General features: G+C 36.6%; 1 protein-coding gene across 10 annotated transcripts in view; it reads right to left on the bottom strand.

The window, feature by feature from the left end:
- Positions 1 to 5152: 5152 nt before the first annotated feature.
- Positions 5153 to 15936, bottom strand: part of Il13ra2 (interleukin 13 receptor subunit alpha 2) — a 68908-nt gene continuing 58124 nt past the window's right edge. For all 10 annotated transcript variants that reach the window (XM_050129096.1, XM_050129092.1, XM_050129087.1 and 7 more), the window contains 5 exons: positions 13106 to 13290; positions 11547 to 11692; positions 10128 to 10272; positions 6498 to 6613; positions 5153 to 5298 (listed from right to left, as the gene is read on the bottom strand). In XM_050129096.1, coding sequence (XP_049985053.1) covers positions 5242 to 5298; positions 6498 to 6613; positions 10128 to 10272; positions 11547 to 11692; positions 13106 to 13290 — 649 coding nt within the window. In that variant the 3' untranslated portion in view covers positions 5153 to 5241. The remainder of the gene's footprint in view (positions 5299 to 6497; positions 6614 to 10127; positions 10273 to 11546; positions 11693 to 13105; positions 13291 to 15936) is intronic.

Raw genomic sequence — 15936 nt, forward strand, 5'->3', positions numbered from 1 at the left:
AGAGCAAAGGAGACATGCATTCATTTCTAATAGACACAAATAAGAACGATACTTTAGAAGAGGTTTGAGAACTCCTTACAATGCCAAACATTGACATACCATTCCGCTAAATATTGACCCACAAACAAACACAAACACCCCGATAATGATGGAGGTATACCAAAGGAAGAAAAAGTCTCAATTATCAAATTATAGCAATATGAACAATAAAATAAATAAATATTGGATTGTGATACAAAGTATAGCATAAATCTGTATGTATCCACATTGGCATAAATAAATATGAATGTTATAACTTAGATATAAAATTGCTCCAAATAGGCTCATATGTTTGAGAACTTGATTCCCATATGGAACTGCTGTTTTGGGAAGTTGGTGGAACTTGGAAGATAGGGTCTCCTAACTGGTAGATATAGGTCACTAGGGATAGGTTTTGAGGATATAGCCTACCCAGATTCTGGTCCCCTTTCTGATTTCTGATATGCTAAGACCTGAACACATCTCAGTCACATATTCTCCCACCATATTGTTCTACCTAGTCTTTTCTGTCATTCCCTGACTGCTGTCTCAGAAATTAGGCCCCCCAAATTGAAATTCAATGGAAGAAATGGTCTTCAAGGGGTTTTCTTCCTTCCATCCCCCCCCCCCTTTGGTTTTTCTAGGCAGGGTTTCTCTGTGCAGCAATCTTAACTGTTCTGGAACTAGCTTTTGTAGATGAGGCTGGCCTCGAACTCACAGAGATCCTCTTGCCTTGGCCTCCTGAGTACTGGGCTTAAAGATGTGAACCATAACCGCCCAGTCAAGGGGTGTTTTCTTAGCTGCTTGGTGCTCTTGTTCTCAGGTGCTACCAGCACTGTTATGTTTACTCTCTCTTGATAGCTTGCCAGTAAGTTCTAAATTTTTAATATAGTCCTTATATTTGTATTTTCTCTTTCTTGCTTCAAAATAAAGTGAGCTCCCTTAGGAAGCATTATAGAACTCTATGTTCTAATAGCCTAAATCTAACAATTGGAAGACATTTTTTTGTATTACTGCTCTATGAATGGAAGCAGAAGTCTATTTTTCTTATACCTGTACCTCTTAATGGCAGGACAGAGTCATCCCTAGATTCCCTGGATCCTCTTTACCTCTAAATATGAAGTATCTTCTTTATAAGTCATCTTAGGTAAGATTTAGGGGAACCCTCATTCTTGACCAGCTATGTGTGGAATAGGGTTCCCATTCTACTTATAGTACTTATGTGGAGAAGGAATTCTCAGACATCACTGTCTATAATGCAGCATCTGTCTCATAGAGTGGGTGAGGATAAGAAATATTGACCACCACACCTCAAAGAAGAAAAACCTTAGTCATCTACTGGCAGCTGGGATAAAATAAAGCCCTGTGTTACAGGATACATTCAGACAGAAAGAGTTTCTATTCTTCTGTACTAAAACTGAGTAAAGAAGGTTAAAATGCTACAGATTGTCTGTGTGGTGTGGGAGAATTGTCTGTATTCTGTCAATCATGTTTAAAATAAATACTGATTGGTCGGTAGCCAGGCAGGAAGTATAGGCAGGACAACCAAATAGGAAGTAGAGGCAGGGCAATGAGAACAGGAGAATTCTGGGAAGAAGGAAGCTCTTCCTGCAGTCCTGCCCAGACCACAGAAGAAGGAAGATGTGACCAGCCCCGCTGAAAAAGGTACTAAGCCATGTGGCTAACATATACTAGAATAATAGGCTAATATAAGTTATAAGAGCTAATACAAAGCCTAAGCTAATGAGCCAATCAGTTTATATCTAATGTAGACTCTCTGTGTGATTTTCTTTGGGATTTACTGGCTGTGGGCCAGAAACCCCCATAAGCGTGGGCCTCAGTCAACATCAGTGTTCTAAGATACAGTTGCATTTTGTAAGTAAATATGTGTAGGCTTCCTGGAAGCTTTTGTCAATTTACCATAAAATTTAATTTTTTTTACATATTCCTCAACTGTTACTTTTATTTTTTGACAGAGTAGGTCAATAAAGATAATCCTGGCACTAATCTGGAAGTATTTGTCAAATGCTATGGAACCTCCTTTCTGTATTTGTGGAGGGGGTAAAATTTTATTTATTTATTTTTAATTGTTTTTATTGAACTACATATTTTCCCCTCCCCTCTCTTCCTCCCCCTTCCCTTTATACTCTTTCTCGTGATCCCCATGCTCCCAATTTACTCAGGAGATCTTGTCTTTTTCTACTTCCCATGTAGATTAGATCCATGTAGGTTCTTTGGGAGTATACCAGTTTGCACTCCTACCAGCAGTGGAGGAGCGTTCCCTTTACCCCACATCCTCTCCAGCATAAGTTGTCATCAGTGTTTCTGATCTTGACCATTCTTATAGAGATTGATTTGCATTTCTATAATTGCTAAAGATGTTGAGCGTTTCCTAAGTGTCTTTCAGCCAGATTTTAGATTTCTCTGTTGAGAGTTCTCTGTTTAGGTCTGTACCCCATTTATTATTGGGTTATTTGTTCTTTTGATGACCAGTTTCTTGAGTTCTTTATATATTTTGGAGATCAGCCCTCTGTCCAATGTGGGATTGGTAAAAATCTTTGAGCCTTTTTTTCAACAGCAAACACTGTCAGGTGTTTTCCTAGAACAGAGTAGCTCCTTTTAATTAATGACTAATAGAAATAAGAAGAATTGCCATTGATTTTGGAAGCTCTGAAAGTCAACCAATGTTTCAGAAAAGTGAACTGTTTAATATCTAAGTACCTGGACTCACTAAGGTGACATATCTAAGTTACAGGCTCATCATGCCTTTTATGTAACTTGACAACTTACTCATTCTATATTCCAATTTACATCATAATTTAGATATTTGAATTTGGGGTTTTGGTTTCTACATCACACCACTAATTTTAATGATCTCTGATTATAATTATGTGCTGATGAAGGAAGGTCATTGGTTAATTATAATAAACCAACTGCTTGGCCTCATAGCTTAGAACATAGATTGAAGGAGTAAACGGAATAGAATTCTGGGTGGAAGAGGAAGTGAGGTCAGACTCTGCTCTGCTTCCAGAGAGACTCCACAGCTCTGCTCTCTGGAGCAGAAACGCCATGCTCAGCTCTCCCGATAGCTCTGCTCTCTGAGGCACACATGATGAAGCTCCGACCCAAGATGGACATAGGTTAGAACCTTCCCGGTAAGCGCACCTTGGGGTGCTTACACACATCATTAGAAATGGGCTAGTCCAGGTGCGAGAATTAGCCTGTAAGGGCTAGAGTTCATGGGCCAAGCAGTGTTTAAATGAATACAGTATGTGTGTTGTTATTTCGGGGCATAAGCTAGCCAAGCGGCCGGGGTGCTGGGGACGCAGCCCCGCCGCTCTTATTTCAACAATGTGCCTCCAAATTGGCAACAGGAAGCCATCAGCTACAACTACAAATCTCAGTAGATTTTTTCTCTAGGCTATAGAACTATATAAACAGTTATACAACTGAAAACTGCCTCACAAGAGTACCTTTTCTCTGTCTTTGTGAAATTATTACAACTAGTTTTCCTTGAAATTGTGACCACATATTTTTAATTAAGAAAATGTATAAAATCCACATGATACTAGCTTTCACCTAGAGTGTATGCTTTATGAAGACAGTTGTCCAACCACCAGTTCTCTTTGACATCACATTCATTCTCTTCCTGCAGTATGTGGTTCTCAGAGCTACTTAAACTCATGCCCACCACCAGCCCTAGGCACTGCTTAATGATCTTTACAGAGAAATTCTTCTCCATATTTCTCATCACACTTACAGAAATTCTAGAAAAAAATAGCTAATGATCAATTTACACTTAAAATGTGAACTTTTCACGTATTTTTCTATAAAAACAAAAACGGAAAGAATTTATATTAAATTATGGTGCCTTCTATCACCAATGACAATTATTATAAATAATGGTATTTGGGCTTACAACTCAGGTTTAGCAATTTTTCTTCTTTAGGAGATGATCAGCAGCAATTATAGTAACCCTCCTCTCCATTAAATGATCTCAGCAATTCTCATTTTGTAACACTGAGCTATCAGTACTTTTAACATGGAGTGTGTAAATGAACCCCTGAAGCACACTGCTCAAGTGTCAACTGCTGGATAGGTCTTGAGTAGAGAATTCTAATATGCTCCCATAGGATGCTTGACATGGAATAACAATGCATAAAAATTAATCTAAACTAGACTTAGTTCTTGGCTGAAATTTGGAGTCTAATATTCCATTCAAAATTTAAAAACTGTCTACTACACCAAGGCAGTTAAGTTACTTAACTTTGGAATTTGCTTTTAAAATCTTCTCACTAAATTCAGATTTGATCATTGATCTTGCCCCCTCCCACTCCCACAAGCCGTAACACTGACAAAAATTAAGACAGTCAAAGCAGCAAAATGCTTAGCAAGTAAAGGGATTTGTAATGCAAGCCCAGCGACCTGAGTATGAACCCCAGTTTCCAGTGTGGAAAGAGAGAACTGATTTGTAAATTGTTCTTGAACCTCCACATTAGGTCCTTGACACATGTTTTTATACCTCCTCATAAATCATATTTTTAAATGAAAGTTTACCTTTAGCTAACAGGGGATTCCCATGTTTTTACTGTATTGTGTATGAGTTCTGAACTTTTCAATTTAGTCCCTGGTCAGTTCACAAATTTCAGCCTTATAAGCATCCTTTTCTTTTGTGAAATGGTATACTCAAAGAACTGGGATTGTGTTCAAAGATCCCTTCATTCTTATTTGTGGTGAATATTTTTACCCAGAATTCAGTTTAAAACCAGAATCCACATAACAATTAAATCACGTTTCCCAAGATTTGGCAGTACCTCCATAGGTTAGTTCAACTTACAAGATCATATTATTTTATCAGTGCAACACTGAAAAAAAATCTGATCCACCTCTTGTTTTTTCTACATGTAAAACTCTTACTATATATTTATGTAAAAACAAATGATTACTAGAACGTAGTAAGTCTACTATCAGCTAAGGATTTGAGCACCATAAAATGTACCTAAATGCAATGATGAAGGTGAGTATGGGCAATGTCAGTACTTGAAATGTTGAGTCAGTACTATCACATGCTAAGGCACCTTGAGATACATAACCACTTCTTGACTCAAAAACCCAACAGTATCAGGACAAACACTGTTTTGCAATAAGATGTATTTGAAATTTGAAGAGAAAATGAATTTAATATGACTCGTGCTGGGTGGCTATAAGCCTAAAAAGGGTAGCTTAACAGAGGGTCTCTTCATACGAATAAACTTCCTTGTTCAGCTCCATATGGAAGCTCTGAAATACAAAAAGAGCTCTGTTACTAACAAATTGTTAATACAATTTTACTAAAAATTAACAATTCAGAATATAACCAACAGAGAAGTGAAACATTTCCTGCATATCCCCTATTCTATGTTTACAAAACAGTACTACGGTCTTTTTCTCACACATGAACACTAGACTGAGAGCTGTGGAACCTTCATGGGACTGAAGTAAGCCCTCCATATGTGGGAGACAGCGGTGAAGCTTGAACTACCTGTGAGGCCCCTGGCAGTAGGGCCAAGATCTATCTTTGGTGCAGGAGTTAGTTTATAGGAGCTCATTCCCCATGGTGGAATGCCATGCTTAGCCTTAATGCTGGGTGGCAGGGGGAGCTTGCACCTGCCCTAACTTAATGTGCCAGACTTTATTGACTCCCTATCAGAGACTTTAGTCATTGGGAGGAGTGGATAGGGGGTTATCTGAGGGAGACGTGAGGGACAGGAAGAGGTGTGGGGGAGAACAATGATTGGAATGTAAAATGAAATAAAAATATATAAATTTTAAAAAGATATTTTTTCTCCACGAACAGTTTTTCCTTAAAGTCTACATCATAGATAGTTTTAAGTGTCAATTTGACACAATTTCAAATCACCTGGAAAGGGGATCTCAATGAGAGTTGTTTTTTTTTTTTTTTTCAGGTCAGGTTGACCTGTGGTCACATTTGTGAGGGATTATCTTAATTCCATTAACTGACATCAGAAGGCGCATCCCACTGTGAGTAGCACCATTACTTTGGCTTGTGTTCCAAACTGTGTAAGAATGGAGAAGGTAAGCTGAATGCTAAGCATGCAAGCATTCATTTCTCTCTCATTTTTGCTCTAAATGTATGTGACCAGCTGTTTCAGGTTCCTGTCACCCATGTCACCTTTCCTCCTCCCAATCCAGTTTTTCTGGAGTTCAGGCTCTGTACTGTTTTCTAACCTAAAGACCTGTAATTTTTTCATGTTCTAATATATATAATCTTCCATTTTGACAAATTTAACCACCACTCCCAAAAATGTGGCTTTGCAGTATCAATTTTGAATTTTCTGATAATATCTTCATAATGTATATCATATTAATTGTAACTCATAATGAGCAAGCAAAAGTATAAAATGCAGGTCTCTGAATTCTGAATGCATTGTTCTTGTGTGTCTACTGTTTAAGACATGATATGACATAAAACAACTTACCAATGTTGGTTCGGGTTCTTCCTTCTCCACAATCAAGCAGAGAAGTAATAAAAAAAATACAAAGAAGAGACAAATTGGCACTAAGAAAACAATCTTTGAGTCTGGTCCCATGTAGCCTAGGATTAAAAGAAAAACAATAAAAGGAGAAATGCTAAAGGTTTATAAAGACCTTTGAATTTGAATTATTTCACAAATATCCTGTCAGTGTTACAGAAATGTAGTTAAGGGGGCACAGCTGCCAACGCACAAATACCACATCAGGGTCTGAGTTTAGCATTCCTCTTGTTGGCAAACATTTCATCCAGAAGAACTACTTTGCTCAACTGTGGCATCTATCCCATTTCAATTCCAAAGCACATGTGATTTTGCTTCTAATTTGATGTTGTGACATTGTTCAATAAAAACACATAATACAAGAGTCAAGAGCTTAAACAAATAAGTCCTATGTGTCTCCTTACTGAGAGGAACAAGATCTGGGCTTCAATAAACATGCATATGAGGGTAATGACACTAACCTTACAAGGTCACATTTTAAAATTTGTCTCACACTTTAGAGGCTGAACTGAAGAACAAGAGATGACTTTACTGTTTGGCATTTAGATGTGACATTTTCTTCTTTCTTTCTCTATTTGGTAGTTTTTCTTTTGTTTTAGCAAAAGTAGTTGATCAAACCACAGGCCTTGAGCATGCTAGGCAAGGATTCAAGTACTAGGAGATCACCAGGACCAGAAGTGGAGTGTTGCTTCTGCATAGTGGATCTGTTGGTGGTGATACTTAGATTCTAAACAAATGTGTCCTTCCAAGTCTAGTATCTCTGACTTGTTTTGGAATAACATACAGCATGTCAACTTTTAGTTCCAGATCTATAAATCTACCCCCATCTCAATTTGTCTTTGTCTTATTCCCTTGAGCTCTTAGTTGCCTCTAGAAAATTTTGAGCCAAATTCTAATACTTAGTATCATAAAGATTTACAGGGGTAATTTCCAGAGAAGTGACAAACAGGACAAGTCTCCTGACATGGAAAGTTAACAAGGGCAGGGCAGACAGTTCCTTTCGTAAGGTTCTGTTTGTGTTCTCTCGTCAAGACAATTCCTAAGAACTTATTTTATTGCCAAAATATTATTGTACTACTCCCCCCCCCATTAAGTCCAGCGTATGTTGCCCAACAGCTGGTGGGAATGGGACATGACCGGAAGTGTGGTCAAAGGCTCGGGGTTCATGTTAATAAAGAAAGTTGACTCTCCCTCTCCCAGGAGGTATAAAATGAAAAACTCAAAGTTTGGAGGGTAGAAAGGTAAGGGCAGATAGGATGAGAGGAGTTGGCAATTTTAATATGATCAAAATTTAACACATAAAATTCTCAAAAAACAACAAAAGTAGTATTAAAATTTTAATTGTCCTAAAAAAAGACCCTTCTGAGAGCCTGCCTGTGTGTGGTCTGTGGCCTAAGCTCACATTTCCACTCTTCAAAATTGTAGGAGAATAAATATATGCTTTTAAACTAAATATGTATAAATATTTATAATATATACAAATATATGCATACCTATAGTTGTCCTATTTTTTTCTATAACTTGAAGTACCCAACAAGAAATGCATCCTAAAATCCTAAAACTATAAGCAACTCCAAAATTTTATTCCTAACTTGTAAGTCTAAATTTAGACTCTACCAAGTGATACCTGTAAGGACGAAATAAATCTGAGTCATCAAAATTCCTGATGTGATTATATGAATGCAAAAAATATACATTTTGATAATATAATAAAGGAAAATCTCCAAATCTACATGAAATTTATGGTCTAATTACAAAATATATCTCAATATAATACACACAGAGAGATATACATACATACATTTTCCAGATTTCTGTTTTCTGACAGTGGAAACAAAAATGATAACTGTAGAGGCAGTAACAGCATTCTTTCTGATTACATACACATACTCCTCTTGTTGAACTCCTCCTTACCTTGACTATTTTCCTCCAGAACTCCTAGTTGTTGTATAACATATTTTACTTGGCTATTATTTATTTCTTCCCAATGTGAGAATAACATAGTTACAACAAGAGTAAAAATTACTGCTGGATATCCAATCCCTAGACCCTAATGCACAGTAGGTACTCAAAAAATATTTGATAAACAAAATTGAACAATAATTCTGTTTTTGTAGGGAGGTTGAGTCAAAAAATCCAGTCTAGTCGAATCATGTGAAAAAGTAACAACTAATAAAAGATTATTGTCTAATCTTTTATTAGTTGCATCCATGTATGAATATCTAAATAAACAATGCTAAAGTGATTTCCTTCAATTTTGAATAATTACGAGCAATTTGGAGTTTTTTTGTTTGTTTGTTTGGCTGGTTGGAGTATTTTGTTGTATTGTTTTGATTTTTGAGACAGGGTTTCTCTGTGTAACAGCTCTGGTTGTCCTGGAACTTACTCTGTAGACCAGGTTGGCCTTGAACTCACAGAGTTCTGCCTGCTTCTGCATCTTGAGCACTGGGATTAAAGGTGTGTGCCACCAATACCTGAACTTAGTAATTTGTAATAATGTTAATATATTCTGAAACAAACCGTCTAGGCTTTTAAGTTTATATCACTATGAATCACTTTCTATTAGCATGGGAACTGATTGTTTCTCCCAATTGTAGCATCTGTGATGGTACATTGTAATTGTCAGCTTTCTGCTCTGTGCAATTGTCTGGGAAGACAGTCTCATAGAGAGGATGTTTGGAGCAGGTATATGGGTATACCTGTGAGGCATTTTTTCATTTGTGTTAACTGAGGTGGGAATAACCACCCTCGATACGCAGCATCATTTCATGGGCTAGGTCCTGGATTGAATGACAATGAGAGCTGCCTGAGCAGTGGTTAGATGCATGCAGTCATTGTTTTCTTCTCGTTACTGCTGGTGTGAGGCGCTCTTTTAAATTTCTTCCAACTAGACTTCCCAGCTGTGATGGTCTGTAACCAGGAATCCTGATCTAAGTAAGTCCTTTCTTCCTCAAGTTGCTTTTGGGCAGGATATTTTAATCACAACAACAGACATGAAGCCAGAACAACATCTCAATTAGAAAAATTACCAGTACTTTGTATTAGATACTTGGAGTCAGTTACAGCGCTTGCTATTAAAGTTCTGTTCTTATGAAAATTGAAAGCTCAAAAATATTGATTGAAATGGACTCTAAACCTTCCCCCAAGAAAAACTATGAAATTTTCATAGCAGATAAACAAAATTGTTAAATATTAAATTAACTAAAGACAAATTAAATAAATACAAATATAAGAAATACTATAATATATAAATTATATAATATAATTTGTTTTATTTGTATATAAATTAATAAAATATTAACATATAAATTATAATAACATGTAAACAATAACTATAGATTAATTAAATATGAATATTGACTATTAAATATCATCATATTAAAGCAGAATGACTTCTATTTCCAAATGAGTACTAGATTTTCAGTTAGCATATTATTTATTGAGGTACTTGCTCCCCGCACTTATAGATGATGCTCAAGACACTTTGATCTTCCATTACAAGCACACCAAGAGAAAATAAATTTTCTAGCAAACAGCCCAGAGTTACTTAGTGCCTATCCTTTTCTTAGTGCATACCTTCCCAGCATTCCTCTTCACTCCATTCACTCCAAATTCCGTCATCTGCACAGTATATATTGACTTTACTTCTTACAAAAAAGCACAGCTCTTCACTATCATTTGCTCTTTTTTTCAACTTCATGTCATTTTTATCTGTAGCAGACTGAAAGTCAAAAAAGAAATATGGTGTGTTTATTTGACCTAAGTGCAACTGCTGTGATTTCCTTTTTCAGCTTCGAAATGTTTGTGGACATGAAACACCTGCATTGGGATACTAGCAGTGGTCATTCACTATACACTTCCACTTTGTAGCTGTATTTTAGTTTATCTTTTGTCCTATCACAGTAATTGGTTACTTGTAATAAGGAACAGCATGTGTGATATGTCACAACTCTATGTAATTTGATGTCCATAATGTCTAGATTGGTCTCTGATATTCCAGGTTGCACAAGGGGGAACAGAAAGGCTACATAAGAAGAGTTTACAGAAATAAAAAAGTGTCATGTGAATGCAAATTTTCTGGAAACTGGAATGTTCATATTTAAAATGTATCCCCTACTCTTTTTGCTCTGATTAACTTTTGAAGACCCATATAGTAGTCCTCAGTGATTGGCACAAAACTACCACTTCAGGTATGAGACTACCACAAAATATGCGGACACTCTTCATGAGAATCATGGGGGAAACAAAAACTAAAGAAATGACTTCAAATTTCCACTTCAAAGTGCTAACGAGTTCTTCACATATGCTATGATTGCTTTTCATTTATTTAACTTAGCTTCAGAGCCTAGAGAATATGTAGTGTAGACTTAAGTGGAGTGGGAATCAAGTTTTGAGTATACTTCTATTTGTCTATGAAGTCAATAACCTTCCTGGAACTAGGATACTAACTCAATTACCATTTTTTCTATTCTGTGAATTGAATCATTGAGAAACAGTAGTTCACATTTTTTGTCTTTACCAATATCTAAACTGGAAACAAACAAGTCAAAGCAATGTATACCAAAGTGGGGTTAAAGAAATCACCAAATCCTTGATGTTTGGAAGTAATTAGTTTCACAAGCATCACTGCTTTTAAAAGTCCCTCTTCTCTAGGAAATTTCTTATATCCCTGAGGACTCTTAATTTTGACCTCATGGTTGGACTTCAGAAAGTGATTTCTCTCTGTGTGTGAGAGAGATTTTTGTAATTTAACTCATTAAGACAAAATTGGAAATAAGTAACTATATTGTCTCCAGGCTCTTTTGCAACTTTAAAATTGGCATGATTTGGCTATACTTTTTTATATGTTCATTGTCCACTGGATTTGGCTTTCTGAAAGGAAACAAATACTTGTTATGGTCCATCCTTCTTTTGAACAACAACAGATTTTGATTTCCAGTATCCCATTATATTTAAATATTACATTTATGATTTTAGCCAATAACTACAGCATACCTCCCAGGAAATATCGTCTTCTCGGACCACAACCTCGTAAGTGTAACACCTTGGTGGAATGGGGCCTTCAGGTGTGCTCCATTTCATTCTAATCTCAACGGAATCCTCCATGCCAATGTGAAGGAATTCTGGTGGCAAGGGTTTAACTAAAAAGCAGAAGGAAACAGTTTCAACATGAAAGTTCCTAAGTTAGCAGCAGCCCTCATCCAAAGCTGGGGACACTCTGTAACAGAAACTTTCAGGGACAAACTGAGTGGCTCAAGATTATTCTCCTGATGTGACCGAAAACCAAAGTTGCTTGCCAATCAAGATGAACTTCTTGAGAAATTTGATTATTTGGGAAACTCATTTTTGTTCATTTGGTTTTGATAAATTCCACAGTAATAAATATTGGAGGCCAAGAGGAAAAATAAGAAGCCCCAAATCATTGCAATGATTTCCCCATTTTGCAACTTTAGAAACAACAACCAAACTACCATTACTACAACTATGGATACTTTCTAACTAATCTATATGCTCTGGCTACTATTCATCTAACATTGTGCCAGTGTTGCATGGTCTTCCACTGTCTTCACTTACATGATAAGGAAATATAAACAGAGACCTTAAGCCAATCACCCAAACTCATATAATTCATAAATGGTAGACCCCCAGATGTGGGGGTGCCTTTAATCCCAGTACTAGGGAAGCAGAGACAGGCAAATTTCTGAGTTCAAGTCCAGCCCTGTCTACAGAGTGAGTTCCAGGAAATCCAGAGCTACATAGTGGACCCTGCCTTGAAAGAAGAGAGAAAGAGAGAGAGAGAGAGAGAGAGAGAGAGAGAGAGAGAGAGAGAGANGAACAGTAAAAGCTGAGTGGATTGCAAGACAGCTGGCTAGTTTGACAGCAGCCCAAGAAGGGGCTTCAGGGAGAGCCTGCAACCCAGAGTAGAAAGAGGGAGAGGGAGAGGAAAAGGAAGAGGGAGAGGGAGAAGGAGAGGAAGAGGGAGAGGAAGAGGGAGAGGGAAAGGGAGAGGGAGAGGGAGAGGGAGAGGGAGAGGGAGAGGGAGGAGAAGGAGAAGGAGAAGGAGAAGGAGAAGGAGAAGAAGAAGAAGAAGAAGAAGAAGAAGAAGAAGAAGAAGAAGAAGAAGAAGAAGAAGAAGAAGAAGAAGAAGAAAATGGTAAACCAAGTGTTCAAAGCTAGGTTCTTATTCTTAAAGTTCTTGGAATAAAGAATACAAATTCAGAAGTCATGAAATGTTTTGGTTTTCAATAGTTTGTCATATGAAGCCAAGGTTAATAGATTCTATAATTAGTAATTCGCTAAAACTAAACAGAAGTACTAAATAGCAAAGAGTCAAGCTGGAAAATGAATTGTGATCTCTAAAAACAGTGCTGTTTTATATTTCTCTCAATGTCTTCTCTACTTGCTCATATACTCTGCTTCCTTTGTGTTTCTGCCTTTGCACTTCCACAGCTTTTATAAATATCACTCTTTCCTTTTGCCTCTCCTGCTCCCCTAGGAATGGCCAGAACTAGAATGAATGGTTTTGAAGTTGACATTGTTTGTTCATATTTCACCTATATTTTGAAGTTGAAAAATGGTATAGCTGGATCCGATAGGTTCTGTGTTTGAGGATCCATTAACACAGATAAAGAAGTCTTTATAGTCTGATGACTCCAAGTCGGAAAGCTTGCACCCAACGTTTTTTTCATTATCCCGAAGGTAATTAGTGCACTGCAAGGCTTGATCCAAGCCCTCGTACCTATAGCAAAAGAAATATTTCAGGAATTGTTTAGTAGCATCTTTTTTTATCCCAGTGATCAGTTTTGAGTTATCTAGTGATATTATATGAAATATACATATGAGCACAGTTTATTGATTCAGTAGAATATATATATTATATAGCAACATAAACACAAACACATATGTAACAATAGTAATTTTTAAAAGAGTTCATGACTTTGAGAGGTCACTACAGCCATTGGAGAGAGGCAAGGGAGAGATAGAAACAATGTAAATATGGTACACATGTATGACATTCCCAAAAATGTTGTTATAAAAAGGCTACAATATAAAGAAAGAAATTATTTAGTACCTGATAATTGCTACATGCAATATATTCACCAGCAAGAAAATCAGCCTAGTTAATTTCATGGAGCTTCAGTTCAATATGAATCTTTACAAAGAAACTCAAGTATTATTATTCATAAATTTAGATTTTGTTGACTCATCAAAGTTGGTGAATCAAAGATTTGGACTATTAAGATAACCTTAATAACATTTGACTGAGAAAATTATTTGAGGAGAAAGCATACTTAAAAGCAGATATAAAGTATTTCTAAGTTTAATAAAACAAAAAGAAATCTGATGTTATAATGTATTGTGATATAAGTCTGAGAAAAACCAACTAGAGGAGGGGGTAAAATGAGCAAGACAAAGTAATTTGTAAAGTGCAGTGTAATTTTTCTTTTTTTAAATTTTTTTAAATTAATTTATTTATTTATTAAAGATTTCTGTCTCTTCCCCACCGCTGCCTCCCCTTTCCCTCCCCCACCCCCAATCAAGTCCCCCTCCCTCGTCAGCCCAAAAAGCAATCAGGGTTCTCTGCCCTGTGGGAAGTCCAAGGAACACCCACCTCCATCCAGGTCTATCATTTAAAGTTGACTTTATTTCAGGAATACAGCTGATGGAAATGAAAGAGATCTTGGGTTGTTAGCAACTGATTTATAAAGCAATGATTGCTGATATATTTTTATAAAGACTAGCTTGCAGTTCAGAGTATGACTTTGGCTTTGAAGGCAGCCAAAACTTCTTTATGAAATGAAACCAACATAGTAGCTGATAAGGAGCTACTGAAAATATCTAGACTCTAGTAAATGTACTTTATACGTCATGCCCAACTTTAGGGATGTGTTTTTAAATTGTAGTCTCTTGGTTAATTGTCTGCTTACAGCCTGGGAGCCTTCATAGCTATGATTTTGTTTATTTATTATGCTCTGACACAAGAATTCACTATCCGCTGTCTTAGACCTTAATATGTAGCCCAGGGACTTATTGTCAAACTCATGATTGTTACATGTTACCTTCCCAAATTCTGGGATGGCACATACAAACTATGTGCGAGTTTGCAAAGACAGACTGTGTGGCTTAGGTCAGTGAAAAAACTGATTCACAATCTTTAAAACATTAATATTTGTTCATCCACATTCCACTTATTAAGGATGAGATTATGTTAAGCATGAATGAGTGAAACGTGTATTCCTCTTTTGTTTGTTTTATCTTTGTAATCAATAGTAGTATCTTTTATTTAATAAATGTTTAATATTTGTTGATTTAATGACCAAAAAATTAGAAATTTATCCATCCAATTCAAGATATTGAAAGTCAAACATTCCCCCTAGATGAATTGTCTGCCAAGATCTACCCAGAATCATGTTTTCAGAGCAGAGTTTAAAGCACAATTCTCAAAAGCACTAATCCTTCATACCCAATCATTTATATATCTTGTTTTTCCTTTAAAAGATGCAATCATACTTGGAGCTGAAAGATCACAAATACTACAAGTTTGTCTTTTCTTTATTTGTCTTTCTTTAGTATGCATAATTTCTGATGTTTTTCATTTATTGATGTTATCACCATTGTTTTCATTCTTTTAGTAGTAATCTATTGTGAGTGTGGCCTTCTGTAGACAGGTAAGAGAAATGTAAGGATTAGGTCACATCCGCTAATTTTAAAAGAACTGGAGGAGCCAAACTATATACATGAGATACTTTTGAATACCCTCTGAACAACAAAAGAAGTTGTAAGAAGCAGTAGTTCAACAGCAAAGTCAGTGAATTTGCTACCACATAGGCCTGTAAGGCTAAAAAAGAATTGGTAAAAGGATGAGCCAGAGGCCATTCCAGATCACAGGATGCGCATGACATGGATAAGGAAAAGAATGTAGAGATGGATCAACACAGAATAGAAAATTGCATAGCAGATTACAGTTTTGGAAAGGTAGTGATACAGTGAGACAAAAACTTGAAAGAAAAATATACCTACAGTGTGCAGAATGAGCAGGAGGGAGTGGTAAATGCTGCATTCACAGCAACCACCATTTGGGAGGTCATGGCAGTCATCCACGTGAGGAATGAGAAGGGTCTAAATGAAGGTTCTTACAGTAGATATGGGAAATGAAAAACAGATGAACAACTTAGCAAAAAATGTCAGAGTGTAGTGATTGTCTTACAACAAAGCAATTAAGGAAGTGGCTACTGGTGTAGGGGACTGTGTTTTTACTGATCTGTCACCCATGCTCCGAATGTATGCCCACACAGGTGGCCCTTGTTAAACTCAGCTGACCACAACATGAGAATTAAAATGAAACAAAGGAGATGATAGTAGGAGGGGGTTTGCTGAGAGGGAT

Source organism: Alexandromys fortis, unplaced genomic scaffold (assembly GCF_014885135.2).
Source record: "Alexandromys fortis isolate MF-2015 unplaced genomic scaffold, M_Fortis_MF-2015_v1.1 scaffold_247, whole genome shotgun sequence".
In the NCBI taxonomy this organism is placed as follows: domain Eukaryota; kingdom Metazoa; phylum Chordata; class Mammalia; order Rodentia; family Cricetidae; genus Alexandromys; species Alexandromys fortis.